Raw genomic sequence first — 26,479 nt, forward strand, 5'->3', positions numbered from 1 at the left:
CGCTGTAATTTTCTACTCAACTCCGAAGTCACTTCCATTTGCCGAGCTTCGCGTCGCCGACTGGAGCGGGAAAGGTGCAGAAACGCTCCCCCGCTGTAGTCAGCGTGGCGCGATGCACGCCATGGACGGCCCCCACAACCGGGCCCCTCCATTAGCGGAACAATAAAAGTGCAAAAACAAAAGGAAGTGAGGAAGATTTTCCATGGGCGCGATGATGTCAAGGCCGCGGCGGCGGTCGTCGAGTTCACAGGAAAACTTTTCCGCGCTTGACCTCGAGCCAGGAGCGGCTCAATGGGCTCAGGACCAACAGCTGGTTCAGGTTACCTAGCAACTCCCAAGCCGGGGGCCTCGGCGATGGAGAATGAGAGCGTGAGTAGGGCAGGGGGGAGCTCGAGGTGGGGCGGAGGGTAGCGCCTGGAACACAGTTGGGGTTCTTTGTGGCAAGTGCAGTGATATTAAAGTCTTCCCAAACAAGGAGAGAAAGCAATGTAACCCCAGAAGCTTAGAGGACATTCAAACCGTTCTAAATTTTGCTTGTAACACAGAGCAAAAAAAAAACAACAACAAAACTGCACTGTGCAAAAAGCCTTGGGCCACCACTAGCTTTGAAGTTTGAATGACCTTTTTCACAGAAATCATGTTGACATATTAAAATAGTAAATAGTACGACGCACACAGTTAATAGGATTACAGCAAAAAAAATTGAAAATCTGTTTTCATGGGCAAAGGAAGCCAATACATTTTAGTCGCAGTCCGGATCACAGGTGTCAAATTCCGGTCCTCGAGGGCCACTATCCTGCATGTTTGCCTCCCCCTTTACACACCTGAATCAAATGATCAGGATTGTTATCAGGCTCTTGCAGATGCTTGCTGATGATGATCATTCCAATCAAGTGTGTTGCAGAATGGAAATATCAAAATCATGCAGGATAGTGGCCCTCAGGGACGCGAGTTGAACACCTGTGGTCTAGATCAGTGATTCTCAACCAGTGTGCCGTGAGACATCATCAGGTGTGCAGCGGGAAATCATCATAATATTATCATTATGTCAATTATTTTGACAAAAAAAAAAATCTAATTAAAACAAAACTGTTTTGTTAATTTATTTATGCCAACCCCATATAATAACAGGCCAAACAAAATGTTCTTCCACTAGATGACAGAAGTTACATAATGGCCCTGTATAGCAACTTTTTGTGAATCGTTTTGCTAAGTGGTGTGCCGTGAGTTTTTTTCCAATGTGAAATATGTGCCTTAGCTCAATAAAGCTTGAGAAACACTGGTCTAGATAAGGGTGTGTCATAATCCAAGAATCAGGAAGTAGCCTGTTACCTAACTTTTTTTATTTTAAATATCTATTTTTCTTTTTCTATTTTTTTTTTTTTTTGGGTGGACAAACAATTATGCTAATCTCCAGATCTTCTTTTGTTGCCTTTCTTTTGTTTTACTGTTGCATCAACTGCTCCTTGCCTTATAATATAAAAGTGTACATTTCCATTGATTTATGTCATCATACAAAAACAAGGAATTAACCTACTAACAAAAAAAAAAGAATAACCACAAATACATTCCGCTAGATCCACTGCCCGTCACATAATCAAAAATGGGTCAATTCCACTGTTTGCTAGCATGCTAACCAAAAACCCAAATAGACAAACACAAATGTGTCCAACTTCACAATGATTGCTCCTTTTTTTTTTTTGCCATTTAAGTCACGATAGAACCATTTCCTTACATACATTCTTAACGTTTTCTGTCATCCTCTATGAACAAGGAAGTAGCATGCTAGCTAAAAAAAAGCACAACAGATGGACAAACATGCCTCCAAGATTCTTCCATTTTTTTTTTTGACGTTGTCGCACTTGTACGCTTTTGGAGGCATTCTAGAACCGGTCCCCTTTCCCCATTATCAAAATTGTTAACATTCTTTGCTCTATCGAGCGTCAAGACAGTACCCCGTGGCTATTAGCATACCATGTAGCACAAGTGCTAATGAACCACTGGAGATTCTGTTGCAGGGCTTCACAAACACACTCCAAGCCACAAACAAATATTAACCAATGCTGACCAGTCCTTTCCACTGGCGACAAAGCAAAACATTCGCTTTTGTGCATACATACGAGCTTCAATAGGGGGTGGGGGGTGTTGTGTTCCTGGCACTGTCTACTTTCTGGAGTGGCTTTTACGATGCCTTGGCATGGGGCGAAAACGAGGAGGAGGGGGGGGGGGGGGGCGCAATCTTTTTGTTGGCAGACTTGCCCCCTCTGAGCCAACCCGCACCCAACCTCCCTTTGCCCCAGCTGGACCCTATCAGCGCCCCGTCTACGCCAGCAGCCTATCTCGTCTTCTACTATGTGGACACACACAAAGACCCGGTTTGTCCTCCCGCTGCCCTCCTCCTCCTTTCCTCCAAACTTAATACAAGACGCACAGTGGTGGAAAATAAGGGGGGGGACAGAACAGGGAAGGTGATATCAGTCACAAACACAGGAATAGAGGCAAACATTATCACTGGTGAAGCTGCGAGATACAAAACCATCTGTCAGTGTAGATGATACACACACACACACACACACACACACTTTAGAGCTGTTGAGTGCAAGTAAGAAACACACACATACTGTCCACCTCTATTCTGGCAACAGAATTGTCAAACCGTTTTTGAGCCAAGCTGTAAAAAGTGCCAAAAAAGAAACATTCAACCCATAAATTCTCCCGATGTAAAATAACGTCATACAAAAAAAAAATCAAATAATAAATAAAAATGAGCCGCTAATTGCTTGCCGTTTTTGCAAACTCAAAACGAGCGCTGGGGCTGATGTTCCAACACACTTTTGCTCTCGCTAACGCACATGCACTCGCACACAGACACACGCAATTTGTCTCCGGCCTTCGGATGATGACACATGACAACAATCACCATCACCGTTGCCCGAATCCGCCCACCCGCATCCCCGCCATGCCCCCCACCAACCACCCCCCGCCCCCGCCCCCCCCCCCCCCCCCCCCCCCCGCGTTGCAGCATTACAGCGCTCGCGAGCACACACGCATGACACACTTGAATGCAAATACATTAAGGAGGCTCATTAGACACCAACGCCTCCTTCATTGGATCTACTCGATTTGGATTTGGATCCACGCACGCACACACACGAGGCGTGCTCCTTGCCTGGGAAATGCTGTCGCCACATTCTTCCAATCAGGGGCTGCACATGGTCCACAAAATGTGTTGGAGAGGTGGGGGGAAAAAAAAAGAAAAAAAAAAAAAAGAAAAAGAAGTGTTTTAGAGGATTCTCTCACGTCCTCTCCTCCTCCTCTCTCGGGCTCCCACAGCTTGTTTCCAAATGTGTCCTCCTCCTTGGTCACCTCACCCCCTGAAGCTCCATGTCTTTTATTTCCTCGAGGACGGGCAGGGATGGAGAATGGATCGGGGGGTGAAGGAAAAAAAAAAAAAAAAAAAAAAAAAAAAAAGAAACGCAGGACTCCTTTTAATCTCCACTGAAAGGGAACCCCCCCCCCCCTTACAAAAAATGGATTTCTATTTGTCTCGAGCCAGCAGCGGCGAGCGCTTCTCTGCGCGCTCCTCTTCTTCTTCTTCCTCCTCGTCTCCTCCAGATCGCAGGCACCTCCCTCTACTCTCCCCACCCACCCACCCCCCTCTTGGAGGCGGCAGGTTTTTGGTCTTTTCACTCAGACGTCAGGCAGCCTTTTGTTGCCAGCCACAGAGAGAGAGGGAGAGGGGAAGAGGAATGAGGGGGGGGGGGGGGGGGGGGGGGGGGGGGGGGGGGCGTTGGAGGATGGAATGGAAAAGCCCAAAAAAAAAGACAGAGAGGGGAGGCAAAAAAATGCTCGAGGAGGACCAGTCGCAGCGAGTGTCGCCTCCCCTTGTTCTCTTTTGCTCATTTTTTTTTTTTTTTTTTTTAAATCCCCCTCCCTTTTTTTATTAGTGGTGATGTGGCCTTCAGGGTCCTTTAAGAGTGCCAGACTCTTTTGTATACACACACTCAAGCTGTTCGCTGTGATATCTCTGACAATTTTTTTTTACACATTCCTCTAAATGTCATTCAAGCAGGCATTAAAAGCTACATGTCCACATATACAAGGTTATTATATACAAATATCTTATTTTCACCACTGCAGGGTCAAAACATGATGTTCCTCCAAAATCAACAGCAATGGAAAAAAAATCGCTCTTATGATCACAGGCTGTCAAGTGCATACCAAAACAACAGGTGGCGCTATAAACCTTATTCGTAAAATCATTGTAGCCAAACCAGGAGCTTGAAGAAAGCTATTTCTGGAAAAGGCACATTAAGAACGTCAATGAATTGAGGATGAGGAAACGCAATATTATCAAAATGCCTTGTTTCAACTAGTGGGCCTGCATAGAACATATTCTTGAAAAAAAGATGTTTGGGTTGACTTCCCCTTTCAACATGGTATTTAAACACCAAAGTGTCCGCTAGCTTGATGCTAAAGTTTTATGCTAAACGCCATAGATGGGCTGACAGAAATTAGCCTAGATGTTATAGTATCTAGAAAACTTCTGGAACACATACGGTAGCACTCATACTGTAGCAAATGTCTAAATTCTGACATTATACAGTAAAAAACAACATGAAAATCATCGCTTAAAAATCTGCGATATTGAGGTGGTGTCAATGACAACTAAATCATATTGACAAATTTTAATGTTCAAATCCATACAACCCGTATAGTTAAAGTTAGGCATGTAACGATTAATCGAAAATCGATTTAAAATCGATTCGCTCCGATTAATCGAAAAATCATTTTTTAAAAAAAATTCAACTAGAAAATTATGTCTTGAAACGTTTTTACATTTTGAATGTGTAGGTCAAATTATGCGCTTGCGCCAAACATCATTGCGTATTGCGTTTGTGGATGGCTGCAGAACCACACTAGTGCACAGAGACAAGCATGGTAGCAATTTTCAAAAAGTCGCATTGAATCGAAAATCGTGAATTGAAAATCGAATCGAATCGGGGCTTGAGTGAATCGTTACATCCCTAGCTAAAGGGTTTATATTGGCGAACCTGTTATGGATTATTTCAAATTCCATGAATACTTTACTGATACTGCAAAATCTTTTGGGGAAATTTGAACAAATCGGAGATGCAGTGTTTTACTCCCTACAACAACCAACAAGACAGTTCTGGGGGTTCAGCTCGTCCACACTCAGGATTGGTGGTGACATTCAAGGTTACATCAATACTTGCTGTTTTCCTGCCTACATCTTTCAGCAAACAGTCAAGAAGACACACATATATAAACACACACGCCTGAGCAGGTACGGTGCATGAGGACAAACACCTTTCAATCCTTCGGCCTTAAAGACTTCATAAATAGGGATTACTGAGTGACAGATTAACGTGGTTACTACCTCTAACTACGCTACTGTGATTGACACCTTAATTGGATTCATCTAATGAAGGTTAATAAGTTAGACCTCCAGGTTACAACTCCGAAGTCATTCAGTAAATTAACAGCGAATTGAATACAAGCCGACAGCAGATTGATGTTCTATTGTCTGCTATTTGACACTGGTTGTTAATCCAGATTTCAGGTTACTGCTACGTTTATCTATTTTACTGTTTTAGATTTACGACCTAGAAGGGTTTTTCATAAACACTGACTGTAATTGCATTAGCATAGGTTCATGGTTCAAACCTATTTTCAAATCAATGTTAATTTGACACTTTAGGAATGGCCTAAATTAGGGCTGTGCAATTAATAGAAATTCAATTACGATTATGATTATTACACTCCGTGATTACAAAATTGGCCTAATCGTAAAAAACGATTATTAATTAATTATTCATATCCAGTGCACTATTTTTTTTTTTTTTACACAAGGAAATCATACTTAAATTTTTCTTTCTTTTTTTATTTTATAAGTAATTTCATAGATTTAGTTTGGTCCAAAAGAAACTTACATAATTATAGTGTTTCAAATGTATTGAAATTATTAGATTTATTTGTATTTATATTTCTTATATTTAAATATTTTCTTGTTGTGTACCCAAAAATAAATGATCGTTTGAATAACCGTGATTTCAAATATCACCAAAATAATCGCATCGCATAATCGAGCAGCTCAGGCCTAAATTGCAGACGCTCTGTAGTTAACTATAGTTACTCACCACATTAGGTTCAACCCCACAAAAGAATAAGATTAGTGATGTAACGATAACAGTGCTATCGCGATATTAAAATTGTCACATTTTTTTTTTACAATATCGTACATTTTTATACAATATAATGCGATTTTGTTATCATGAGAATAAATGAGATCCCATTCAAGATCGGTCAAGTAGCCGGCCTTTACGAAGACAATAATGAACTCATTTGCGGTGGAGTCCATCTCCGCTTCAAATACCAAAATATTCCAAACACCGTTTAGCGCGACTTCACACAAGCTGAACACGAGCGTTGAAGTTGTTTCAATGCGCAGCGTAGGTTACAACATGCAACCAGAGTCCAAAGCCGTGCCGTGCTTAAAAGAAAAACAATACCTCATTCATGACAAGAGAACAGCGGACAGAGAGAAAGGTCAACTGTATAATCCCACCCCCCCCCGAAAAGCCATCATCCCATCTGCCCCCCACTCTGACGAACGCCTAAAGTACAAACACCGTTCTGTGCAAGGGGACGAGAAGACGTGAGCGGTGGTGAAAAAAAGAAGAAATGAAAGAGAGATCGCACAGCTGCAAGGGAACGACAGATGTTCGAGTTGGGGGGGGGGAGTGGATGTCAGCACATAAATTCTCATTCTCTTATTCATTCCTTGTCTGTGTGACACATCACTCTATTTTTTTTCTCTGTCAGCCTACTGCACCACTTTGCCGCAAAAAGGACGTGCGTAAGCGAGTGTGCGTGCTTGACCATACAGTGAATGAGGGATTGTGATGAATATTGCACCCCCTCATGTGTGTCCATAAAATCCAAAATATTGGGGCGATAATGTTTTTGAGAGTTTGAAGTGGGCGCAAGTAGAGATGTGCACATCTATTTTGGTGACGATTGATTGCAGTTTTCGGACATTAAGCTTTTTTTATATTCGGCTTTTTCCACTGTGTGCGCCTCTTACCGAGACGATGATCCCCGCGGAAGGCGGCGTCCGAAAGCAGAGTCCGAGCGGCCGCAAAAATGGAAGAGGAAGTCAACCCAAAGATTTGTTTTCCAAGAATATGTTCTATGCAGCCCCACTAAAGAAAACATGGAATTCCGATTAATATTGTGTTTGTGGAATATGAGTAAAGCAGTAAAATCCACCCGTTTTTAGCCATTTCAGGTGGCGGCCATTTTGTTACTTCTGTCGACTGAAAATGACATCACAGATGCTCAGGGATCAGATAGCCAATCAGCTGAGCCATGTCGTTTCAACCTAAAAGTGAGCGTTCCAAAATCTAAAAAAAAAAAAAAAAAAAAAAAAAACACAAAACAAGCCATGGATTTTATATTTCAAAATAAGATTACTGGTTTAAACTTAATTTGGGTGGCGGGGCTCGCACTCTGGGCCCCAGTTTGTCCTGCAACGTTGGCTCGCACCTAAAAAGAGGTTGCCAAAAAGTGGGACAGTGTGGACGGGTTGCCGGTTAAACACAAAAACATGTGTACCAAACGGTACGCGGTGGAAACTTTATAAAGTCTCTCACGTAAGTTCAAGCAGCCGATCAGCCCCTCCATTTTGTGGTATTTTTCGCTTGGGTCGTCCTCATCTTACAGCAGACAGACAAGAAACAAACCACAGTAATGAATGAAAAGTGCCTCGTCGGGTATGACGTTTGTTTGGAGACATATTTCTTTCATTACCCCTTCCTCCACTGCCCACCACACACACACACACACACACACACACACACATATAGTGCAGTGATTTGATGAAGAACAAAGATGGCCTGGGATCAGATTTTTCGAAGAGAAGACCAGCAGGAGTGAAAAGGAGAAGTGGAGCAAAACATGGATGCAAGCCTCGTGCACTTTATCCTTTCATTAGGGAAAGAGGAAGTGATCCTGCCTCATATCAAGGGGAACAGCTGGTGGGGGAAAGGACCTCTGCGCCACTTGCCAGCACACACGTACACACGCGCGCACACACACAAAACATCAGTCGACATGCAGGCTGCGAAGAGCCGAAAGGGGAGGAGCTGCTGTCTTCTTTGTAAGAACGCTCCGAAAAAGTTCCTCCCAAAATGTAGTTACAGTGAGGATAATTAAAGCATGTTTGTTGTGGCCTGTGTTTTAACTCGCGGATTCCTCAAATGAGGCTTTTGGACTCAAGTTTCATATTCCAGCTGTAGATGAATGACTTGTATGGATTACACAAGCTACGGCGTAGTTTGTGAAGATTTTGTTCCAGTCCGGATTCCAATAGTTTTATGCCCTTGAGTGCGTCTAAATTGTCAAACTCATTTATGTCGAAAGTTAGCAGGATTTAAAAATGCCTCTGTGGTAATAAGCTAAAGAAACATCGTACGATCAATGGGGAGCTTTTCTCACTTTTGGACTAATGTTGACATTTATTTCACTCAACTCTATGCAGCTGGTTTTTATCATTCTCTGGCTACAGGTCGGCTTTTGAAGCGAGACGTGCGGCGGCTCCGAAGGGCCAATAGGTGTCGTTTTGGTAAAGCTCTCTAAATTTGTGGATAATTTGAGAGTTGTAGTTCATATGAACTCATTCACTGCCAGACACTTTCAGACTCTCTTTTACCTTCAAGTTTGAAACAAAAAGTGAAGAAAAATTATAAATAAATTGAATAACTGGATTGTGAAAAGACGTGTAAATTCGTCAATGGCAATGAATGAGTTAATTTTAAATTGTTTCAGTGTTATGTTCAGCCAGCCATTCATTTTCTCCATCACTTATCCTCATTTGAGTCACCGGTGAGCTGCATGACAGGTTGTCAGACAATTTCAGGGCACATAGATTAAACCCACCCCGCACGAATTTGCTAGTTGAAAGTCGTAGAAAAAAAAAAAACCCAAAACATACGAGTAGAATAAAAGCAATGCCCGTAAGAGCATTCAAGTCCTCACGGTTTTTCCTCTGTGCCGTGATTAAAATTGAGTCTTGGCTACACTAGTGGCCGTGAGCTGAAAACATGCAAATGTACTGCATGCAGAGTCGAGCATCCTCTCAGGTCAAACGGAAGTAAATATTTATCCCTGTGTGTGTGTGTGTGTGTGTGTGTGTGTGTGTGTCAAATAGTCGCCCAACAAACAATGCAATGCAAAATGACTATTAACCCAGATTGGGGCCAAGGTTTGCACAAATGGAGTCCAAGGTTGACTGACAGCTGTCAACGCCTCCTTTCCTCCCCCATGCCTGCGACCGTCAATCATCAGTCAGTAGCAGGACAATATCTGACCCCGCCCCCACCCCCCTCCCGTTGCCTAATCCCTCACTCAGCGCAACAACTGCCCGCAGCTTTGACCTGCTCCGCCGGTTAATACATAATCTGCCATCTCCAGATCTAATATACGCAGACCCCTCCCCCGCCCCATCGTCACGCCACGGGAAATCACGGCGAGTGTGTCACGCGGAGCGGGACTGACCTGCGTCGGCATTGGACGGCCGAGCCTGACGGGAACCGGCGCACCTCCGCGGGGTGGAAGTAAAGAAGTGGAAATCCCACTGTGGCAAATGTGGCCAGCATGCCCGTGTGGGGGATGGGGAAGCTAGTGCTGGTTAAGTCATATGGAGGCGGGGTCTTGCTCAAGGGCATTCCGCACAGCAGGAGATACTGGGCAGCTTATGGAAGTTGGGATGACTGTGATGCAGTTTTGTGTTGAACTATTGGGAAAGAGGTTCGTTTTAAGTGGTTAGCTCCCTTTTGCGCCGGAGTGGCAATTAAGAATAAAAAGTGAGTTGACACGTGACTGTTTTGGTTTGGTTTGGTTTCACTTGGATGACTGACTGTAAAGAATGTTCAAAGGTTACTTAAAAGATTTCAGAGCCCTGCCCGAATAGCAGAAAAAAATTTGAGTACACCCTGTAAATGGTTTTATGTTGATCATTTGAAGCACAGGTGTCCAACTCAAGGCCCGGGGGCCGGATCTGGCCCGCCACATCATTTTATGTGGCCCGCGAAAGCTAAAATATGCAAATTGTTTTCACTTTTTAAAAACGTTGAGATATCACTTGCATTTTGTTTGTTGCCAATTCCCTTTTTCAAATAAATGTAATCATATTTGAACAAGCGCTTTTTTTTTTTCAAAATGAGTTATTCATCATTGAAGCGATCATACATTTATTTGGATTCACGGTCATAACGGCCCTCCGAAGGGAAGCCATAACTACGATGTGGCCCGCGACAAGAATGAGTTTGACGCCCCAAATAAACCACAAGCTAGGATCCTAAAACACTTGCCAACAAACTTGACATCATTTCAAACTCATCTTAAAACATTAGCCTTAAAAATAAACGAATTAAAGATCATTAATTTAGAAAAAAAAAATGCACCAAAAGGACACATTCACAAAACGCTCAGTAATTTCCACTAACAATCCAAGCTAAACTTCGCCCCTCCCCAAAATACAAAGCTTGTCCCTCAGTTAAGTTTTATCACCGCAACGTATTTCCTTGACACCTTAATAAAAAAAATAAAAAAAATCTGCAAGTAGTCGAGGATGGGTTAAAGAGAAAAAAAAGATGATAATGTGAATTAGTGTACAGTGAAATCTACTGTACGTTTATTCTGGGAAAATTTGTCCTATTTCGTTTGACCTGAGAGGTTGCACTGTATGCGTAATAATAATAATAACAAGAATGACTACGGTCCATTAATAGTTTCTCCTTGATAAACTCAGCAATGCCTTTCATTTGAAAAAAACAAAAAATGAAATATGACTATAAAACCAGGATTGCTAACGTCAAACGACAATTCCACATGCCCACAAAACGACAAAACGACCAAAACAACAAATGGCTTCCACATGCAAACACAGAGCTTCTTTGCCGATTGCAACGTATGCGTGTGACATTCCGTGCAAACGACACCGGCGTTTCGTTGAAAGAGAGGCCATCGGGTTCTCTTAATACCCTCTCTCTCTTACACTTCATCATCACAAAGACAATAAAATCTGCTTAATTAAGAAATCTGTTGCAGCGCCTCGGCGTCAACCTCCTGGCTGTGCGCGGAGTCTGACAGAGGAGGACAGAATGACAGTATTTGTGGATTAGTGCAACAGTGGAAACGGAGGATCTAAAAGGATTAAAGCTCCCCTCTGTTTTGTCGCTCCGGCGTGCGGAGAGAAAATGACACAGTCGCACGTCGGCCATCAGCGCTGTAATTTGATTTTATCGGCGCAGCGATGCCGCGAGACCAAGTCGTTAGCGTTCAGCGCTCAAATATACCCCGACGTCGCCGCCCAAATAACAAAACGGGACATTAATACTAAGTCCGATCCACGAGCGCGAGAACTTGACCAACCCTATATGAGTATATTGGATGCGTGTCAGAGTGCGGCGAGTTGGGCTGCTGCAGGTAGGTTGTTGAGCCTGTAGCCTTAAAGCTTTTTCCAGGCTACTCTGAAGCACCCTCATTATCATAATGGAATAAGACATGCATGTTTACAACAGCATGAGCTTGGGGGGGCGGGGGGGTCGGAGAGACTTCGGCATTTAACGGTGATACTACATCTGCCATTGTGTAACGTCCTCATTGCTGGAGCAGATTATACAGTATGGTTGGAGAAAAGCGATCCGGGCTGCTGTTTGGTTCAATTATTGACAATGTTACACGCTAATGAGAGTGAAATGAGAAATAAATCCTTGCTAGGAGACTGTGGCGAACGATTGCAGACCATAATAAATGCAAATTAACAAAGCAATGCCTCAAAGTCCCAATGAATTAAAGATATCAGACAACGTGCTGGGCTGCAAATGCGCACATGCATGAAGGAGGTGCTACAACGAAAATGAAATTCTGACAAATGCGCCTTTTGCCAAACTGGCCGGACATGCAGAAAAATAGACCGGGCAGGATTTGTTCCAAAAGGACAAGCTGGGCTAAGGCACAAATGCAGTGAAACATTCTTGACGCAATACGATGACGGCTGTCCGCAACTAACTCCAAGCAAGGATCAAGACAAATAAGAGCTCAAGGTGGAAAATAGTAAATAAACATTTACTTGTGTCTGGAGATGCCATAGTGGACACGATGACTGGCGGACCGGTGCGGCGACTTAGCTTCTGGTTAGCAACCATAGCGCCTTGTCCTTGAACGGAGCCTCCCACAGGGACCAGGGCATTGTCTGCGGCTGGTCCTCCGCCTTTACGTATCAGCTGGGGATTCGGGTGAGGGCTATGCATGGGTGACAACGGCAACAAGCTGCGGTCCCTCTTCATTAGCTCCATGGGCACCGTGTAATTGGTGGAATACGCTTTCGGTACCTGCTGTGGCGGTTGAGGTAAAGCTGGCATGGAGACGGGCATCTGCTGGGGCATTCCCGGCATGGGGTGGATGGAACCGGCTATAGCAGGCATTGATCCGGTCATCTGTTGAGACATGAGCTGCATACCCTGCACGGGCAACCCTTGCATGGTCATCCCGGACGAGTATGCCGACATGGGTCTTGACTGAACGGGCATCATGGCACCTACATATGGCCCCGGGGAACGAGGCGCTTGGCCTGGGTAACCTCCAGAGGCTTCCAGGAGCTGCTGAGAGGGTGCGCTACTGGGCCTTCGGCCAACTATCTCTCCCATCCTTGGCGAGATGGTCTGCATGGCCCCAGGTGTGTGCGGGGGGATCAGGTGAGGGTCGACGTTCAAAGCCTGTGGAGGATGCAGAGGTTGGTGGTGGTGGTGGTGCTGCGGCTGGTGATAGACCTCTGAGCGATGGCTAAAACTATTTGAGCGCCCCCGTATGGGTGTCTGAGGCTGTGAGGGAGCCGGCGGAGCTTCGGTGGGTCGCTTGCAGTTGTGGACCACTCGGGAAAGTACCCGCGCCTGTCCGAGGTTCGGCGCCACCGTGCGTACGTCGTTGTCCTCCATGACAGCCAGCATGCCGGTGGAGTCAAATCCCTGCTGGATGAGCGAGGAGATGGTGCTCTCAGAGATTCCCTCATTTCGCAACAAGGCAAGAAACTCGGGATCGACTGTCCTCTTGGGATCCGCGGGTAAAGGCGTCTGCGGGGCCGTAGGTGGAGGGGCGGGAAGGGGAACAGGAGGTTGAGCAGTTGGAGGGGCTGTAGTTGGCGCTGCCTGTACGGAGGCAGGTGCAACTGGGACAACTGCGGCGGACTGCAAGTGGGCGGGCGAAGCAGGGGGAAGTGGAGCCGCCACGGGAAGTTTAGGGTCGGGGATGGGTACGGTGTTGGGAGGCGGCAAAGACTGTTGCACGTGCTGTTGCAGCTGCTCCTGCTGAAGTTGTTGCTGCTGAAATTGCTGCTGCTGTATTTGTTGTTGCTGTTGGAGTTGTTGCTGTTGGATCTGTTGCTGTTGGAGTTGTTGCTGTTGGATCTGTTGCTGTTGGAGTTGTTGCTGCTGCAGTTGCTGCTGCTGCAGTTGCTGCTGCTGCAGCTGCTGCTGCTGTAATTGTTGTTGCTGGGTTGTATAGGGCGAGGCTGTCTCCTGCCTCATCATCATACCTTGACTGGAAGGATCCACCACTAGGCAAGTAGCAGCCTGCTGTTGCGGATCCAACGGGCGACCATTCACATCTGTATAGACAGATTGACTGGCCGGAGGTGGTGGCTCATTTGCATACCGAGGAGATGCATGTTCCATGCTGTAGTGAGCAGGAGACGTATCCCGAGAGGGTCTGCGCTGACTGTCGGGCATCATCTTGGTAACACCCGATTCCCTGTAAGCCCGATTCAGCTCGTGAGTTGGCGTAGTCGGAGGAGGAGGTAAATTTGCCGGTGGGGCTTGAGGTCCTCCTCTCCCGCCCTGAGCTTGATCCCACCCAACACGAGCCACGGGTGCCAGGCCAAAATGAGAACTTGACCTACTGAGAGGATGAGGGTGAGGCGGCGGAGCCTGGTGCTCAGGCCGGTAAAAAGCTTCAGGCGCACGAGGAGTCATGGCCGGATCCTGAGGGTAGTAATCCTGATGTGGAATGGATCCTCTGTGAGCCATGGCCGCTCGTTCGTAGTGGTTTAGGTCCGGCACGGAGCCCTTCCTCAGACCCCCCGGGTAAACCTGTCCGTAATCTTGGTAGGAATACGGATCCCGCTTCAAATCCAGGTCAGGGGGACGCACCCCTGCGGGAGGCTCGTACCACCCTCCTCCCCCCTCACCGTATGACAGAGAGCTCCGCCGGCCAGCTACTCTCGCCTGCTGTTCGTAGACACTCTCAGCCCTGTCCCACTGACCCTCATTCCCCCCTAAAGTGTCCCAACTGTGGGAGCGACCGAGACTCAACTGTTTGTTGGTGACGAGCATTTGAGAAAAATGGGGAAAAAAAACAGAAGAAGTACCACACGAAAAGCAAAGTATTCCACTTGTCTCGTTAAAGTCTTGGTATGTAGTCGCAACAAAAGATGTAACCGAAAAAGGTAGTTAAGGAACCAGCAGAAAAGAAGGCAAAGCAGAGTTTGGCAGTTTCACCTGATATCCGGTTGTAATATGGTACGTCCGTGCTATCAGGTGGCTCCCCCTCCAGCTGATAGTCGTTGAATAATTAATCTCCGGTTATGCTGGCTTGGAAAGAGGACACCGCACATAAACACACCACGAACCGCACAAACGCTGTACACAAACCTACGCAAGTCTACGCCGAGACAGGGTTGCATGATTGAGCCACCAAATGTCGATTAAAAAAAAAAAAAAAAAAAAAAAAAAAGAAAAGGAGGGGCTATGGTGGGTTAGATGTAGGGAAGGGCTTGTACTAATCCAATAGGATTTATCTCTCCCTTCTTTGGTACGTTTTACTCGCCCCGCCGATTGCTACCAGGGATTACAAGCAAATAAAGCCCGTTTAATTCCACTTCGCAGTGACGTCATGTGAACCAGAATCTACTGTACATGGTGACGGCGATGGCAACCGGTGGGGCCAGTGACCCAGAGTCCACCCGCCTCCAAGACCCTTCGCCCACCTCTCAAGTGTCACCTACCTGACGGTGATGATGTGCCGGCAACAGGTTTCAACCGTCCGTTTTCCCCGCAGAGGGAGGGCGCTGACTCACGGCGTTATTGAATGAAATACGCTTCCCTCCACTAAGTCCCATGCGCTGTCAGTAAATGTCAAATCCACTCTGATTGGACACTAATCCTCCGGGCCTCGTGCTAGCTACAGAGCCTCCACGCAACTGCCGCCTGTCCGGTCCGGAATCAACCTCAGTAGCTCGTGTTCACTGCCCTACTAAGAGTTATGTAGAGCTTCCCTATGCATAAGAAATGGGTTAAATGGTCACTCAAATTGACAAAAGGGCTGCGTATACTCATACCCTGTGAGTATTACTGCTCATTTATAAAAGTCACAGGATACATTTGCATTTACTGCGCATGCTCTAAATTATATTTTGGTCATCTTTTGACCTGAGAGTAGATCTATAATCTGTAAACAAAACTAAAACACAGGCAGTGCAGTGTATGGGGGGGGGCAGGGTGCTTTTGTGTTATAGATGCTAATCCAGCACACCGGCAACCTTTGGCTTCCAAAAGACAAAGCTCCATTTGAAACATGCCATTGGGTAAAGAGCTTTTTTCCTTGATGTTGCAGCACTTGTCTTGGCATTATATGGTAACGTGGATGGATTATGCGTTCTTTCTTTTACAGCTTCTGAAGATTTGAGTGTCAAACTTTACCTCAGGGCAGCTAAACGCTGAGACCTTTTGTATTCTCTTTATCGATGCATAAAAACATGGTAAAGGGAGAATTGGTCACCTATGTCAAAAGGAATATCTTACGTTAGGGCTGTGCGATTAATCGAGTTTCAATTACAATTACGATTATTACGCTCCACGATTACAAAAATGGCATAATCTGAAAAAAACGATTATTAATATGCATTTATATCCAACGCACTATGTTTGTTTACACACAAGGAAATCACACATTTAACTAATTTTACCAATTTTGTTTGCAACTTCCATAATTATAGTGTGCCTTTATATTTTTTACAAAGAAATGATCGTTTGAATAATCGTGATTTCAATTATTACCAAAATAATCGTGATAAATATTTTTGGGGGATAAATCGAGCAGCCCTAGCTTACATTCATTTATTTGAGCAGACAAGGGTGTTTTCTTCTGAAATGTCCCCGAACTCTATTTAGACCTATGGCCGGATTCAATCAATACATTCTTTCTGAAAACATTGCTTTTAGTTAGAAAATCGTCAATAACTCCTTATTGTTCTAGCCGTGGCTGAAGCCTCGGCCTTGGCACGCTGTGCAAAAAGGAATAAAACTGACCCGCTGACTTCAAGCGAATACAGTGCTGCGGGAGAAATAAATACAAGTGTCTCCTACGCTGTCACGAAAACAAAAGCATGCTCCGAATGTTAAACACTCATTTGACTTATGTAGCGGTGAGGGGCAGGAGTCACCAAATGGAAATGGGATTACCGTACGCGTGTTGACTGCCGAGAATAATGCTGTCAGCTAGATTGTAATACACACTTTACAAACATTAAGTGCATGGCTGCCTTGTATGCGAGTCCTGTCATACAGTAATTGCCTTTGAAAGCATCTCTATAGAGGATATAAAACGGGTGATTGAAGCTAGTGACAATCACACACTTGAATAGAGTAACAATATTCTATACCGCATTTCTCACATATACGCCCTCTGCGGCATCAAACATAATACGAGCGAATGTAAAGCGTAATTAATATTGTATGTTCTGTCGTGTTGCTGTTGGGCGTGGGCATTTAAGGGGTGTGGCATACTGAATGGTGCCAGGGCCTTGAGTCGGATTGCGTATTATGATTATTGGTGGAAAGAAACTCAACTCAACTCTCTCGTAGCAGATATAAACATATAATCATCATCATCCTCAAAGCCCCCCGTAAGAATCGCGTTACCCTTATAAAAAAAAAAAAAAAAAAAAAAAAACACCCACAACCACTGTATGAGGATATACAGTAATTGTGCCCTCTGCTGGTTGCTGCCCCCTAAAGTGAACTTGAGTAAACCAACATGACCCTAAAATAATGACAGATTGATCATATTGCAAATGCCCATCCTGAATACATACTTTTGCCAGGTTTCTAGTAAATATTGAAGTCGTGTCAGGGGCCAGGAGCAGCAAAGGTGCAACGACTCCATATATTTTCCTTGAAGTCAGCTTTTTTACCCATAATCCATCCCTCCCCCCAGGGGGGCCTGCCTCTGGCCTCGACCCGTGGAGGCAACAGGTCCATGTAATACTAAGGAGGTAATTTTGGAAAACTTAAGAAGATTTGTGCAGCAACCTGAGCGCAGAAGTGAAGCGCGCGCACCCCCCCCCCCCACACACACACACACGAGTTAGCTGCACGATTGTGACACAACACTGTGTGAGTTTCCTAAGCTCCTCCCTGCTGCTCCACAAAGCCTATGAAAAAGGGTGCATTGTGGGGGACGGGGGCTGAGTAGGTTTTGGTCAGGAGCCTGGAAAAAGCCCAGAGAGGGGCGTGTAGCGATTGCGGTGTCAGAACCAGATCTCGCTCTTGTGACCTCATAGCAGAGCCGGATGCCAAAATGTGAGGAAGGAAGTAAAAAAGACAACGATTTGTCTTTCTTATTTGGGATTGTCTTTCAATTTCGAGTCTTTAATGAAGCGTATACGCCGATGCAGCCTTTCATTACGATTTGTTTCCATGACTATATTGTCTTATGGAAGTCCAACCCTAATGAACCGTGTGTCATATGATTGATTGCAACACATTACCGGGTCTAATCGTCGCTGTTGGACTTGCCATCGACAACGTGCTGGAATCACCATGACAAACTCTTTGTGGTGCAGTTTTGTAAATATGAACACCGCCGACCAGTGCCTTAGCTCTGGACAAATGCAATGGTGGGCATTGGCACTGCTGCCCCGTGCCAAAATGCATGCTGGGAAAGCAGATGGAGCGGACATAAGGAGGGAAGTGATGCCCACGACAGGTGTTTGCCACGTTTCCCTTGCCGCCGTCCGACTCTTCTTGGCATCTTATCAAAGGCACAACAGACAGAACACTTGTGTGACACTAGGACTGTGATAGAGGTAAATTTAATACTTCATTTTGTATGTTTTCAATATGTAAAGCGGTGAAATGATTACGGGACTGACTTTGAAGTCAAGGTACCGCTGTATAATGTTTTCACTCTCTCATGATGGAATATTTTGTGTAAATTTGATCATTTAATCCTATTTGAAATCAGGCTATATCATAACACACACATGTAGTGAGAGTTCAAAGTGATAATAGAAACACACAGTCACACGACTACTGGACAACCATCAAGTTTTTCATAACACTGCACATATAAGTAAAAAAAATGGTTGTAGCTCTGACAGCAGAAAAAGGAAGAGCGCAGAAAACATTTAAACACCGTCTTACCCTCACAAATTTTGTCTAGTCGCTGGCGTTTCACTTTATGCTTGTCGGTCAGAGCCATGCTTTGTAAGTCTCTCGCTCTTCTCCACCGTCACATCCGAAGTTGTCCAAACCTCAGTCTGTTGGCTTAGTGACGTTCTGCAAATACAAAACAATAAGATAGATACCAGATATTATATCGCAGTGACTGTTCTGCCTTTTGTCAGAAATAAACATGTTTTCTTTGAAATGATCTGTCATTGGTTTAATAGCATTTTTTGGGTATCAAAAGTAATAGCGGTATCGGTTACTTGGTATCGGTGGGTACTCAGGAGTTGAGTATATGTACCGGTATCGGTTTGAAAAAAGTGATATCGAACGTCCCTTAGTTTTCAATTTCGATTAATTACCCAGTCTTGTGTGAATGTGTGAGTGCTGTCTTTCCACTAGAGGGAGTCTTGAATCGGCGATTCAATAAAATGGCAAATGCACCAACCTCTGGAGCCCAATGCCGCAGATTAAGTGGAAAGCTCAGGGAAGAAGAGGGGGGGGGGGGGGAAAGTGAGTGTGAGTGGTGCGAGTGAGTAAACGAGGCATTTTTCCTGATAATTTACGTTCAATGAGTGATGCGCCTCGAAAGAGCAATCTTCTAATTGGTTCCCGCTGAGGCCTGCGGGAGGCGGTGATGTCTTTAGAGGGGAAAAGGCAGGCGGATGCAGAGCAAAGCACACAAATGCACGTACACACACGCGCAGAAACAAACAAAGAGGGAATGTGGGTCAGTTAGTCAGCAGATAGGATGTGGTTGCATCAGCAGAATAAAGACATATAGAGGGTGGAAGAGGAAGGGAGTGAAAAACACAGCGGGGTGAGTCGTCTGTCGCTCATCTTCCCCCCCCACCGCCCCCCGCGTGTTTTTCTCCACGACTCATTTCCTGAAGGCTGTACTCTGACTCGCTACGTCGCTATCATGACATCTTTAACCACTGTTATAATTGGGATGCTTAGTGGTGAGGCGCAGCCAAGCAGTATGGTGGGATAGTAGTAATGGAATTTAACGTGGCCAATCGCGGGGACATTATGGGAGGCGGCACCGCAGAATTGATTCGGCATTCGAAACTGTGGTCGTTTGCGTCTCCTGGCAGCTTCCTGCCCAGAAAAAAAAAAAAAATGAAGGTTCACGTTGAGAGTTAGCGCAAGCGAATCAGAAGTCAAAGTGTGCTGATGAGAATTTCAAATCTTTCCTGAAGTCAAACCATTTGACCAGAATTTTTGGCGGCCGATTGTTAAGGAACAAGCGAATGCTTTGACGCAGATTAGCCCATTGATAAAAATGGATTTTGCGTGATTAGAGAACAATACCAACACGCAATGCAATGAACCAAGTGGATGTGAGATGCGTGTACCATTTCTGTCCACTTGGGGTTTCCATCCTCACTAATCTACATCAGGTGTGTTTGAGGGAAACGTCGAAAACATGCAGATTAGGGGGCCTCGAGGACCGGAATTTGTGACCCCTGATCTACATTGTAGTACCAGTGACTTTGAGTATGTGCGACTTTAAAAGGCGGGGCCTAGCCTGATGAGTGACGTGCGTCAGCCAATGAGGATGTAGTTAGCAGAAGGCTGCTAACTGGCTAACCGTTGGGCTGTTGAGTGATTGGGCCTCGGTTGTGGGCCACAGAAGCTTGTCTATGAATGTGTTCATTACGTGTTTCTTTTGATAAATAAAGTGATTGAAAGTGCTGAGACTTTGTCTATCGGTCACCAGTTGCGGGGGCATTACAATACTTTCCAATTAGAGTCGATTGGATACACTGTAGCATGTTAGCTAACAACATTTAGTTCACCTTGTGTCGGGTTGTGTATGTGCTTTTGTAAGGCACTTCTGCTTTGCAGTGAACAAAGTGCAGTATCTTGTTTTTGGATATGTCCATGTGGACAAATGAGCCCTGCTAAGCTTCCGAGGCCGGCATTTTTTTGTAATCGAATTATATGAGTTATTCGATTAATCGTTTTAAACGCTGCGGCAGGGTAACAAGTCATGGTTCCGTGGATCGTTATTCTGAATCAAACAAATGTAAATTAAATATTCGTATTTCATTCATTGACATCTGAGATGTGTAATTTAAGTGTTCCCTTTATTTTCTTTTAAAACGTGGAATGCCTGATCTAATTTGATCACACTGTTATTGTTTTTAGTCCAGGCCTAAACGGGTTAATTATTTGGCTTTCCATTCATCTTTATCACATTAGTTTGATCCAAACAAATCACATTATGTAATCAATAAAGATGAATATATGCGGCTTGGATAATGGATGGATGGATGTACTTCATTCATTGTGATTTTAAGTGTTTCCTTTGCGTATTCTTTTTGACAACGGGGAACACACTTTGCTCCAGACTGTCTGCCACCACATGGCTTAGTACAAAGAATTCCAAATGACTAGAAAAGAGCTGCCGAAGCATCCTTGGTGGGATAATGTTCAGAATTAGCATGTTTCTTTCCCTGACAATGAGCACCATCCAGAAGAAACGAGAAATGTGTAGCAGTTTAATTTTTACATTGCAGGTCGCTTGTGGTCCTCACGACAACGCTAAAATCACAGGCTACTGATTTTATATATACGGCGTGCTATTGATTTGTCTCAAACACACGGCACTGTGTTGACAGTGGGCTGTTCATCATCTGTGGCAGGGAGGTTACCCTAGTCAACATGTTGCAAAAGAATAGTGCAGCAGTATCACAAAGCGACTGCTTAAGAGGTGATGATTTATGCCCCAAAAAGTGCAACGTGGCAGCAAAAGAGGAGGCAGCGAGTCGAGGACGCTTTTATTTTTCTCGCCGCTCATTAAACGAGCGAGTTGTGGGCTCCGAGGGGCCCGTAAAGCTGGTGTTCAAACTACTGATTTATATCTTCCTCCTATTTGTGGTCCTCTCTATCTCCAGCTGACAATCTCGGAGTTGTGCTTCACCATCGCAACATGTCAATCGCATCACTTTCACATCATCTCAGATTAAAAAATAAAATGTAAAAATGAAAACATTGCATTCCTTTCTTAAATTGGTTGGATCAGGTGGAGCAACTGGATAATAATGTGGGCGAGAGGGTAGCAGAAACTTTGACTTGACCATCTTCATATTCAAATGCTAATTTAGCATTAGCATTAGCGTTAGCACCACATTTGTCAAAACAGCTACAAATCATATGCAGGAATTTGTGGGCGATAATGACCAAGCCAATGCCATGAATAGTGGAAAAAAAAAAAAAGGAGAACCAGTCAAGGCTACATTTGAAGTGAAATGTGTGGCAAGACTATTATTTGTTAGTAAAATGTCTTTAAAGACAAGTAGTTAATCTGGGCGCATTACATTTGACTGAAACGTATTACACGTTCAAGAAAAGTTTGTTTTGTGTTTCAGAAAAAATATTTTAATTGATTTTCATTTCCATCACAACTGTGAGATGCACCAACATTATCAAGTACTGGTACTTGGTATCGTTACCTACTTCAAAAATCATCTACTTTTAAAAATCAAAATCTGGTTTCTGATTTCAATCATTTTAAAGGCCTTTTGCTTATAGAAAACACAGATGACAATAGCAGCAATATTAAAAACAGGATTTGCTTTTTGTTTTCTTGCCCTTCCAGCATTTGCTTTATCACTCCTGATACTTTAAAATCAACATGGAGCGACAACACAATATGACCTCGTTATAATCGATCCCGTCATCAACAAACAACAAATTCATAACTCTCTTATGTTCCTCGTAGCCTTCTCCGACTTGCCTTCACATCAACTCCAAGCGGACGGCGACTGCGGGACATTTAACTGCTGACTCGGGCCAATGCACATTTTACAATAATGCGTAAGTCACAGACAAAACGCATAATGGCGACATTATCGCACGCTGCAGACAAACTGGTGGAGGCCAGCGGCCCTCTTTCTCCCCGTGCTGCTCTTTACTTATAATGAACTCCAGCAAAGTCCTGCCATTAAAATCGCAACTGGAGTAATTGGCAATTTACTTTCTCCACGCCATCATTTAATAACACGGACTGCAGAAGCCTTACGACGCAGCGCTATTTATTGGGATTAAATAAAAGCCGGTAGGAACATTGCAATATTTTAGAATTTAACGCTGAGGTGTTGTTTGGCTTCAAAGAGCTGTCGCACTTGCATGCTTTGGCAATACGTGACGACCCAGTTAACATATGGAATTTGTATGAGGCTCGATGCCAAGGCAGCCCACATTTTCCTGTATTGTCATGAGGCTGCTCAGAGGGGCAGGTCAGATAGCACCAATGTATGCCCATCTAAAAATGAAAAAAAAAAAATGTACAAATAAAACATTGATGCTTATGAAAAATTTTAAAGTTAGCTGTCAATTTAAATCATTAAATTTAATTAAATAATGCCAATACAATATCAATACAACACATTAGGTTTTCACTCACAATGTAAACAGTATGGTCACGTTAAAATAACCATAAAATAAGTACATCTAAATAACTAAATTAGCCGGTGTTTACCGTTTTTGCTTGCCCAAGAAGCCAAAACTATCACAACACCACGAGGGATAAAAACACAGTTGAATTAATCTCCCAATGATGCATAATTAGACGCGTTCAAAGTATACCCTCAGAATAATTCCAGGCACATTAGTTTGTCCCATTTTTGTGCACCAAGGGTTGCGAGCGTCAATTTAAATCGTTGAACTTAATGATCTTTTCCGCCGAATTAGCGCACGAGCACCTGATGCATATGCAACAATTATAAAAGCTCTTCTGCGGCAAATTAAGAGGTCACCATTATGGGGGCTGGCGTTCATGTTGAATGAGTATCGGTTCACTAGTTGACATGTCTGGAGGGCCTAAAACATGATAGGGAAACTTAATTAACACTCAGAGAGCAATTTGTGGTGCTGTGGAAAAAAAAAAAAAAAAAAAAAAATCTGCTTTAGTTTCGCTGTCACAGAACGGCAACATAACAGTTGATTCTAGTAATGTGACCGAGCAGCTAATTTGTACGGAAAAACGGCAATGCGAGGGGATTTTTTTTTTCAGTCCATTTTTCACGGAGACTCATTTCGAAGCCTTACGTGCATCACTTAGAACTTTTAACTTGTTAACTCTTAAGATTGAACTTGGCTCGTATCGAGGCTCGGAGAGGAAAAGCCGTTTAAGCAAAGGACTGCGCGTCTATCAGACGCGCATCCCTATCCAAGGCCGGAGGCTTAAATTCACCAGAGACTAAACAAAAGTCCACATGCAGCTAGGCCACCTCTCAGGCACCTGCGAGCGAGACAGACGCGATACTGGGAAGAAAAAAAAAAAAAGGAGAGAGACAAGGGCAAAGACAGCTTAACTACAATTGAGAGAAAAAATATGGCTGAGAGAGAGCTTAGCGGCAGAGAAGAGAAAGGTCAGGGATGAGGCGTAAGCAATGGAGAAAAGTGGAGGAAAATAAATGTGTTTTGGGAGTTCTTTGAAACGTTCCAGTAGTTCAGACCTCGCCTTGGGCTTAGAGGACCTGAAAAGTTCGAGTTTATCATCATTTCACCTTGCAGTGCACAGTGAAGTAAAAACACTTTCTTATTCTTCCCCCTCTGGACAGTCTTACAACGTGAGATGCAAGAAAATGAGGCCGGAGTGGAAACGCCACCGACACAAAGTGAAGGATTTCTGTCGGAGTGATGAAGTGAGCAAAATGGGAAAAGGAAAAACCAATATGTTCAGTCAGTCTTCAGTTCTGTCAAACTGTGTAAATATCTCAAGAGTGACAGATGAGCTGACGATCAACAGATGACGCCGATCAGGATTGATGCACCGTCGCGTCGGTTAGCGGTTTCATGAGCGGTTTTAAAACGTTTCAAAGCGGCGGAAACTTTTCACCCGCGGTGGTTCAGCGGTCCGTAGGCCCAACGACGTTTAACCTTGTTCAAAAAGTCGGCTCTTTGGGAATTTTCCGGGGTTACCGCGGCTAGGTAGAAGAAGGATATGCATGCGCTAGCAAAAAAGCTGCAAGTATTAGCCTGCAATACTTCCCGTACGATATCGCATTTACGAGCGCGCCACACAGCATTTTTGAACCAGTTCAAGGTAACATTAATATAGTGACATAATTCTGTCATGACCCATGAAATGAAGGTTTTAATTATTCTTGGGCTTTATTGAGTCCAATGATCAACGACAAAATCAACACTTGACAGTGGGATAGTAGCACATATTTTGAGATTTCAAAGCCGTAGTGAGTCTGCCACAAAACCTAGACCACCCCATCAGTGCATTTTTACTAAAACAAATCCTCTTAAGATAATGAATTAAAATAATATTACCCGCGAGTCAGCTGCAAAGCAAAGCGCGGGCATCACAACTTAATACCTTAAAACTAGATTTCGCTCCCCCCAGACGAGAGCGAGTGGAAGGCTTCTCTCGAGATCAGTGGAACATTAACCCACCCAAATCCTTTTTGTTCAGGATCGGGGATCAAACGTCTTCAAACGTCTGCAAAAATCAAACACGTCTTTGTGCGAAGACGCTGACGAGCTGAAAACGACGACCGTCCCGCTGTGACGGTAATGAGAATCAAAAGAATGAAGCCTACCACTAATAAGCATATTCCTAACACTGATAGCTAAGGCGATAAAACATCATCCACCAAAAAAATAAAAAAATATCACCAGGCAAGTCGCCCACTTTGTCAACAACAATGAGAAGATAATCAGGCCGTTTGATATCACACTCTTGGTGAGTGATGGAAAATGCATGCGAGTCGACGTGTACTGTAGCATGTTGACTCCCTCAATGTCATTTCAATCAACCGTGGACTTAACAGTGTAGTTCAGGAGTCAAACACTTCCATGGACATCTGCCAGCTTTCCTTGTTGGATGCGTGCCAGTGTTTACGCAACGCAAAGAGGCCCTTAGACTGCATAAAAAAAAAATTAAAAAAAAAAAAAAAAAAAAGACAGCCATGGAGGCAGATTGAAGCTGACTGCAAAGATGAACTGGTGGCATTTAAAAAAAAAAAGCAAAGTTGCAGAAATGACGGTAAAATTCGAGGAACCTCTTAACGCATCGACCTCACTTTCTAGTATTTCCTCGAATACTATCCGTTTTACTATCCTGCTTGTCCTCATTTCGGTCACGGGTAAACGGGAGAGCCTCCCAGCTGACTCTTGGGTACACCCACAACTGATCACCAGCCAATCACAGGGTAGTCGGAGACAAACACATTTACACCGATTGCAGGGGTCACCCACTCCGGTTCCCGAGGGCCCCTATCCTGTATGTTTTAGATGTTTCTATCCACCAACACACCTGATTCTGATAATCAGGATCGTTATCGGGCTTCTGAAGAGCTTGCTGACGCTAGCTTAGACAAGTTGTATTAGCTTAGCATGAAAATCCATTGGCTTCGTTGGTGACTCGACAACAATACTTTACTTCTGCCGGACATTTTCAGACCCTCTTTTAACCCTAATGTTTGAAAAAAAAAAAAAAAAAAAAAAAGGAAAAAAATAATAATTTCCTGGGATTGAATGGCTACAATGTGAAAAGACAAATTCGTGGAAAAAAAACTTCACTTCCAAATGTCATTTTTAAATTGCGATGAGAATGCATGACTTTTCATAGACATCTTTTTTTCTAAATACATTTCAAGCATCTCATCCAATATCGGGCCTTGAAAAGCCACCTTATGTTTATTCATGCGGTCAGAGAGTCTAAGTGGCTGCTCTCTCAGGGAATTATAAGTAGGAACGAAACTGCTTGAGTTATAAGGGACATGTGAAAATATGTTATGCTTTTGATCCGCTCCACCACGTCCAAACGTCTGTCTCACCCACTCCAAAGACTCAAAAAAAACAATTTCTCCCTATCAGCAATACAAGGCAGAGCGATGCTCGTGCAAGAGAAAGGCAAACGGAGGCCGGGCCTTGCTTCAGCATCTTCGGCTTCTTTCACTTTGCAGCTTCCCTTAGCATCGGCAGGA

At 44.2% G+C, this 26,479-nt stretch overlaps 1 protein-coding gene across 5 annotated transcripts in view; it reads right to left on the bottom strand.

The window, feature by feature from the left end:
* The window catches only part of ctbp2a (C-terminal binding protein 2a), a 46,468-nt gene that overhangs the window by 14,201 nt on the left and 5,788 nt on the right, over positions 1-26,479 (bottom strand). For 2 of the 5 annotated variants that reach the window (XM_086044863.1, XM_086044865.1), the window contains exon 2: positions 18,504-18,638. In XM_086044863.1, the coding sequence (XP_085900989.1) occupies positions 18,504-18,561 (58 nt within the window). In that variant the 5' untranslated portion in view covers positions 18,562-18,638. Of the gene's footprint in view, positions 1-3,169; positions 3,623-12,157; positions 14,774-18,503; positions 18,639-26,479 lie in introns of those variants that run through there. The other 3 variants (XM_086044861.1, XM_086044864.1, XM_086044862.1) reach the window with 3 other exon arrangements.

This window comes from Filicampus tigris, chromosome 11 (genome assembly GCF_054856515.1).
Source record: "Filicampus tigris isolate MCC_2025a chromosome 11, RoL_Ftig_1.0, whole genome shotgun sequence".
Taxonomy (NCBI): domain Eukaryota; kingdom Metazoa; phylum Chordata; class Actinopteri; order Syngnathiformes; family Syngnathidae; genus Filicampus; species Filicampus tigris.